This window comes from Oryza brachyantha, chromosome 5, assembly GCF_000231095.2.
Source record: "Oryza brachyantha chromosome 5, ObraRS2, whole genome shotgun sequence".
NCBI classification, from domain to species: Eukaryota; Viridiplantae; Streptophyta; class Magnoliopsida; order Poales; family Poaceae; genus Oryza; species Oryza brachyantha.
This window is the reverse complement of record NC_023167.2, coordinates 11,462,458-11,470,636: the sequence shown is the minus strand read 5'-3', so window position 1 is coordinate 11,470,636 and position 8,179 is coordinate 11,462,458. Positions and strand designations below refer to the sequence as shown.

At 42.5% G+C, this 8,179-nt stretch overlaps 1 protein-coding gene across 1 annotated transcript; it reads left to right on the top strand.

The window, feature by feature from the left end:
* The first annotated feature begins 1,551 nt into the window (after positions 1 to 1,551).
* LOC102708799 (lichenase-2-like) lies at positions 1,552 to 6,265 on the top strand. Its single transcript, XM_015837532.2, has 2 exons — positions 1,552 to 1,755; positions 4,872 to 6,265. The coding sequence occupies exons 1-2, from the start codon at positions 1,680 to 1,682 to the stop codon at positions 5,801 to 5,803; spliced, it is 1,008 nt and encodes a 335-aa protein (XP_015693018.2). The 5' UTR covers positions 1,552 to 1,679; the 3' UTR covers positions 5,804 to 6,265.
* Positions 6,266 to 8,179: the final 1,914 nt, after the last annotated feature.

Genomic DNA, 8,179 nt, shown 5'->3' with positions numbered 1-8,179 from the left:
ATCGTAGTAAATACCCTATACATATATAAGTTATTTTTTAACTCAACACTCGCATCTGTCAGTTATTTTTTAACTCCACCTATTTTTTGTTGGGGGTGGTGGTGGTGAGAGGGGGGTGGGCTGACGTGGAGGTTGGTTGGTTGATCGTTGTGTGACGTGCTACGTTGCTTCGTAGCGTGCAGCGTTTCTGTGGCGCGTTATATAGCGCCATCGTGTATATATATGTGTATATATACACACACAAGAGTAGCCGGCTAGTTTATGTGAACACATTGGTGCACCTAATAATTATTTCTTCATTAGTAGTTATACTAGAAAGCAGTTGCATAACGGCACTCCACTGATAGCAACACCATGTTCCTCCCTATCCACACAACAGCTCTGCATTATAATAAGATCAACGGCCAGATACATCTGGATTCTCCAAAAACTGATGATTAACAGTAGAATCAGTGGGAGCTATAACTAGCTATAGATAGCTAAGGGTGCTTATAATTTATTACTAATTTAGAGAGGTTGGAACAACACACAAAAGGATCAAAGCTACGCGACAGGACAAAGCTCATGTATATGGGGGGGAACTTAGAGAAGAAGTTGTATTGTGTATCTTTGATAAGCCCAACAAAGGGGTAAGTGGAGTTGGTCCAAGAAAAAAAAAGGTGCAGGTGTAAATATATATAGGAGACCATAAATACCTAACATGTAATTAAAGTGGTTCAAGTAATTGCAAGGATTTATTAATTAGGTCCACCAAGAACACATGTTTTATTTTGTATGTCTGCCAAGGAAAACAAGTAAACAACCAATTTTTACTATTAATTTTTATTGTGGTAAGTCAACCAGTTTTTATATTAATTTATTACAAAAAGACTAGAAGAGAAAGTACAAGTCATGATGACCAATTTCTACCCTTTAGATAGACTGTGACCACGCGTCAAAATATTTTTCTTTTCGTACATGACTACACAATCTATAAAAAATACCTAAAAAATAGTGATGTCGATTCTTCTTAGGTAAGCCGTGTCAGCTTCCGAAGAACATAAAGCCTGTCGTAAAAAGAGAGACACGCAACGAATGTTCTTGAGTAAGACGTGCGAATTCTCCGACAACTAAATTACCTATGTTGACACCAAAGAGAACTACTGTTACGACGCGCCGCTTCCCTCGTTGACCTAAAAACTTCTCTTTCATCGAACATCACGCGTGCGGAAATCATCATCATCCAAACTTAAACCCCCACACCCCCCTATTTCTTTTTTTTTTCAAAAATTGTTTGGTGTGGAACTATTATCCCCTACCTCTCTCTCTCTATCTCTTTCTCTCTCACACACAACAACAACCTGTGTGTACCGGATAACTTGTGGCCACCAGTCACAAGCCATGTGACGCATGCAACGGCTGCCCTAGCAAGAAAGCTGGTCAATTGGAAGTAGGCTAAATGAATGAATGTTGCTGGGGACAAACGACGGACGTTGGGCCAGCTACAAGTGGCAGAGATTGGAATTTGGCTCTCTCCCTCTCTCCTCTGCATCTATATAAGGGAGGGCCTCGCAGGCAGTGGTTGTCTCAGCAGCAACGAAACCCAGCGAGAAGAGGCGTGTTGTTCAGCTCATTAAGCTTGCAGCTAATAGCTAGCATCAACACGCACACACACAACGCAAGAGCTAGAGAGAGAGAGAATGGCTAGGCAAGGTGTAGCCTCCATGTTCTTCGCTCTCGCATTGCTCCTCGGTGCCTTTGTCTCCATCCCTCAAAGTGATTATTCCAACCTTTTCCTTCCCCCTCTTTCTTGTGAATTTCTATCTCCCTCTCCATCTTTCTCTCTCTTTCTCTCTCTTTTGTGTTTTGTTTGAATGTTTGTTGTTTGAAAAATTATGATTAGGCACGTAGGTTCTAGTTCTGTTCATCAGAAAAGGTTTTTTTTTTTTCGTTCATGCACGTCAAGCATGCATGCATGGATGGAAGGATTATGAAACTAATTAAAACGAAAATTAATATTAGTGGTAGAATAATGGGCTAGCTATAGATAGCTACAGAGATTGATGGATAGCACAATAGTAATACACAGTACTGAAGGGTCACAAACACACAGATATACATCGTGTTCATCAACAAGGTCATGCAGAGAGATAACAACTCTCGTTAGCTTATTATTAGGTCTCTCGTTAAATACTCTTCCCTGCAGTTTCGGTGCCTGTCGCTTTCATATTACGAGTTTAATTATTCTGTCTGCCTGCTTAATTTTGCTCCTGCTGCTACAAGGGTTAATTAAGCTTTGAATTGAAACAACGGCGTCGTGCCGTCTCATTCTGCCCCATCACTCACACGCATCGATCCATCGATCGATCGTCTTAATTTGAACCAGTAAAAAAATCGCATCAATCACTTTCTCTAAAAGATCAAGAAAAACCTCAATTTTGAAGACCCATCTTTCTGATGACTCACCTCTCTGAATTTCTGCTCATCGCGTCGTTCTCATCTCAAAGAGAGATACATATATATCCTTTTCTTGAGTGGTGGTACCTCACCAAAAAAGAATATATATAGTATGTGATTATATATATTTACTGCAGTTGAATTAATAGGAAATTTTTTGTTTACTGCGAGTAGTAATTAGTTTCTGCAAGCAAAAAGCTAGCTAGTATCTTGGGAGAGCATACTGTGCTTATCGAAAGGGATGTATCTGGCTAGCAGCTAGCACTTAAAGGCACATTTCGTACAGAAATTAACTAACAATCTTGCAGATGAAGTCTTTGCATGTTTGGTGCCCTAGCAGCTTGGTCTTGTATGTGCATGCATGTCATCTCACAGTTGCTTCCTGACCATGCACACATCTTTTTTTTTTTTTTGGAACTTTAGAGTGTTTCAACACATAGCTAGCTAGCCTGCCTAGCTACATCTTTCTTTCTATCTTTCTACATCTCTCATCAAGTGTCATGTTAGGCTAAGATACATAGCCTTTTTTTGTGTTTTTGCCATGCATCAAAGTTAATTTTTTTTGGTTAAGTGCTATCTCTCTCACATGTACCTTTTTTTTTCTATCTCTCTCTCTCTTTGATCGATCCCTTTTGGCCATTGTTGACACGAGTCATGCCCATCTCTATTTGATTCGGTTGCAACTACTGCTTAACCACCCCCCAAAGCCCAAACACCATATCTCATTATCTGTCTTGTAGTCTTCTCTCTCTACATATATCTATCGCTTGACATCTTATTTTTTTCAAGTGATGCATGATATGGCACCTGCCAGTCCAATGGTCCTCCAGGTTGACACAAACACCTACAGATATATCTTGTCCCAACACTGTTCCATTCTTTAAGTAAGATATATGCATGTTGTACTCACTAGTAGCTAGTAACTAACCAACTCACTAACAATATCTAACGATGGATTAATGTCGTACTATATTTGAATTAGACAGCTAGTCTAGCTTGTTCCAACATACATGCATGCAACTAACATATATACATGCATCCGTAATATATCAGTAAACACATGACACACAGCCAGAAATTAATAGGGATATGTTGTTGCATCTGTTGTCGTAAAGCACATATATGTACATGTGACCTGACAAACTGGAGCAATTAGTGTATATAGCAGTGGTGTGCTTCATTCAATTAGACATGTACGTTTCTTGAGTTAGTTGCATCGATCTCATTACTTGCACTAAGACTATTAGCACACGGGTGGTCTCTAATTAACAAGCTAGCTAGCTAGCTTGATTATGCTTTGCTTTGGTTAGTTAGCCACATCGACCTTACGTGGACTATCCAACGGTCGTGCTGCTGACGTTGGACCAAACCCCTTCCATGAACACATCTCTCTTGATTTCTCTCTCTAGCTGATGTGTACATTCCTGGTCCATCTCCGAATTAAGCTGACAAGTGGATCGATCGATGCATGCGTGCAAGTACATGCTACATGTTGTAGCCTAGCTAGAAATTAATTTTACTACTCGAGCTTAATAATATATATAGTTCCAAATTAAGTCCAAAGTTCATTGGATGATGCCGTGATCAGGGGAGAGTTTTCAACTGTTAGACCTAATTTTCAGGGTTTGGTAGAGTGAGTAGCTAGCGAGTGATTAAGAGATTAACTCAACCACTTGGGAGTACTGTCAAAGTTGATCCCGTTGTTTAAGATTAATTTGTCGCCGTTGGTCACGAGCTAGAGGCTAGCATTTCTTACACTCTTAGTGACAAGTGACCACTAGGTCAAGCTTTAGGTTAGCTGAAGAGTAAAGAGAGGCAGGAAACCTGCAGCAATCAAGCAACTGATTAATTAAGCAAGGAGGCATCATGCAAGCACACAACATTATTCCTCGTCAGTAGTGTGCGTGCACTTGACACCAACTTAATTATATAATATTTTTTTCATCAGTAAAAACGACGCTAAAAACATCCATTTTGTCTGCCAGTGGTACTAGAGAGAAGGAAAAAAAAATGAAACATATTTAAGCGATATTTTTAAAGCTGGCTAGCTGCTGCGTGCACCGGCGTCAGTCCAAGCGTGCATACAAATTTCAGTTAAATGTCATTTTCATGAGATTAAAATTTATTAATCCGAAATGATAAGTCAAAAGGATGTGTATATATGTGTACTATACTCGAGAGTACTTGCATCGCATTCTGTCACTTTTCTAGCCGGCCGCCCTTTCTTGCTTCGTGTACCCCTTTCCCAGTTTATAATGAGATAATTAATATTGAACAGTGATATGTGTACTTATGCATTGTTCATAACAGTAAAAATCATAAGAAATTTTATAAAGATTTATTAAGTAGTAGTGTAAATTAATTAATTAAGTAGTTGGTGTAAAAAAAGTAAAAGAGAATATTTACTGATGGTGATGACGATGATGATGGTGCAGAGGCGGAGGCGATCGGGGTGTGCTACGGCATGAGCGCCAACAACCTGCCGCCGGCGAGCTCGGTGGTGGGGATGTACCGGTCGAACGGCATCACGTCGATGCGGCTGTACGCGCCGGACCAGGCGGCGCTGCAGTCCGTCGGCGGCACGGGGATCAGCGTCGTCGTCGGGGCGCCGAACGACGTGCTGTCCAACCTCGCCGCCAGCCCGGCCGCGGCGGCGTCGTGGGTGCGGAACAACATCCAGGCCTACCCGTCGGTGTCGTTCCGGTACGTCGCCGTCGGGAACGAGGTGGCCGGCGGCGCGACGTCGAGCCTGGTCCCGGCGATGGAGAACGTCCGCGGCGCGCTGGTCTCCGCGGGGCTGGGCCACATCAAGGTGACCACGTCGGTGTCCCAGGCGCTGCTCGGCGTGTACAGCCCGCCCTCCGCCGCCGAGTTCACCGGCGAGTCCCAGGCGTTCATGGGCCCCGTCCTCAGCTTCCTCGCCCGCACCGGCGCGCCGCTGCTCGCCAACATCTACCCCTACTTCTCCTACACCTACAGCCAGGGCAGCGTCGACGTCAACTACGCCCTCTTCACCGCCCCCGGCACCGTCGTCCAGGACGGCGCCTACGGCTACCAGAACCTGTTCGACACCACCGTCGACGCCTTCTACACCGCCATGGCCAAGCACGGCGGCTCCGGCGTCACCCTCGTCGTCTCCGAGACTGGCTGGCCCTCCGCCGGCGGCATGTCCGCCTCCCCCGCCAACGCCCGCATCTACAACCAGAACCTCATCAACCACGTCTCCCGCGGCACGCCGCGCCACCCCGGCGCCATCGAGACCTACGTCTTCTCCATGTTCAACGAGAACCAGAAGGACGCCGGCGTCGAGCAGAACTGGGGCCTCTTCTACCCCAACATGCAGCACGTCTACCCCATCAGCTTCTGATCCCGTATACCGTACGTAGCTAGGCGCCACGTGTACGTATATTGCCGTACTGTACAGAGCTTGCGACCGCTGGGGGGTACGTATACCAAGTGTACGTACGCACATCTCTCAGATGCGTGCGCGATAGTATTTTATATTGCTATACGTATATATATACACCGTATGATTACGGTGTAGTAGAAGGGAATTAAGCTACAGCTACAAATACGTACGTACGCTGTGGTTAGGCTAATTAGCCCCCATTAATTTTCCCTTCCTAGAGTATTATTATTATTGTTATATATAGAGGTTGCCCTATACATGCATGTACGTGTGTGTCGTACGTACTTAGGAGGTATATTTTGTACGTACGGTACGTACACAGATTGTAACACTGTACATTATACGGCCGTACGTCGAGGTATTTTGCCTCACGTACCGCCTTGAGAAAAAAAAATAATAATAGTACTACATTTTGTAACACACACGTTGCATGCATGGCTGCGCGCGCGTGTTCACGACGGCGTGGAGCGATCCAGGCCGGACACGTGTCCCGAACGGGTGGTCCGGATCGGTTCGCGAGCGGGTACGGCCGCGAGAGCGACGTGCGCGGCCGGGGGGGGAGAGCGCCATTTTGTTGGAAGCCGCAGAGAATCCTGGCCACACGTAATTCCTGGAGAAATTTACGTATTTAAATTAAATCTGAAAATTGATTTGGGCCACTAATTCGGATGGGGCCTTATCTCTGCGCAACGTATCCGGCGTCATCCATCCACTAGAAGAGATATGTACACCCCATCCATGTATGCTGGATCTTCTACACTACGATCTTTCTTACGCAACTTACAAAAGCATCGGTGTTAAATAATTCGGTGCCCAAAAATTTCGAGTAATCAAGGAGTCATATTTTCTCTTTGAAAAACATATTTGTAAATGAGAAATAATTTATAAACAAAACTTTTATATATATCTTCTAAACGATTTATAAGTAAAGATTAAAAATTTAAAATTTGGCTATAAGGGAAAAATATGATTGATAACAGAACGAATTATTGTATTGTAGATGCATATTATTATTTTTTCTCGATTATTCTCTTTTTTTTTTTGAGTGAGTTGGTTGCTAGAGCAACTCAATCAAACAAGTTCAGTTGATTGGATGCTCATATTATTATCTTACTGGTAGCTACTTGCCACTAATTATACCAGCTTTTAATTCCAATGCATGGGGTGTTTCAATTTGATTAAACTTTCTATGGGGCAGGCTAACAACACCATTAAGCTAATGATTTTGACAGACATATGTATTAGTAGTATATGGTTTTGAATGGCTAACTGGAACCGTTGGCCTGGTCTCTCCTGATGGCTTAGGCTCACCTAAAAGTACTACTAATGTTAGCTGCTTAATAAAGCGGCTAGATTCTCAAGCTAGCTGCTACTGCTGCTGCACATAGCATGAATGAATCGGTTGTGAGGAGAAATATTGGTGCCTGCCTGCTATGTTTGTTAGTTGTAGATCGATGAAATTTTGATCAGATATCTCGATCAGAGCTTTAGCTTTAACACCTTTTTCACCCAGCCAGGTACATATATACATCATTGCAAGTCTCACCGATTATGAAAGTGACTATCCTTTACTGATGAACACGTATGAACTTTAGAGATATTCAGGGCCTAAACATGGATCAGTAATAATATCTACAATCTCTGAAGATCTGAAGAAAATCAGTAGCAAAACTTTAATCTAGTCACACTGAAATTATGATTCTTGAGAGCTGGAGTACCTAGCTAGCTAGCTCCTTTTTTTCTCCTCTTATCTCAGCCCTATCAGCTTCAATAATTAATTTAAGACTACGATATTTGCAGTAGACACGCAAGCGATTATTTATTTTCAGAAGCTGAATGCAATCAGGAGTTTGTACTGGTGGCTGTGACGAAGTGGTATATATTTGCTAAAGAGAGAAGTCCATTTTGGTCCTTAGCTATGGCTCTAGTCTAACATTGATCTCTCAACTGTAAAACCGTTTACTTCTGTTCTCACGATTCTGAAAAATGTTTACTTTTGATCCCTTCTGTTAAACCAAAGTTGGACAAAAGACGTACGCCCTCATCTTTTCGCTTATACCTATGCTTATGAGTCAAAATATGATTTTTTAACATTAAATTTAGAGTGGATTTTAGGTTTTTTTTATCATAGTTTATTTTCCAACCTCTTGATGCTTAGATCGCTAAAAACATGAATATAAAAATTTTATTTATAAATTATTTTTATTTGAAAATATGCCGCTTCGCTTATCCCTCCAATATGCAAAAGAGGAGCACCATAGTTAAAGAGATCAAAAGTGAACCTTTTTTTTCTTTCCTTATGACTTAAGTACACGAGCAATCTTTAAATTTTTA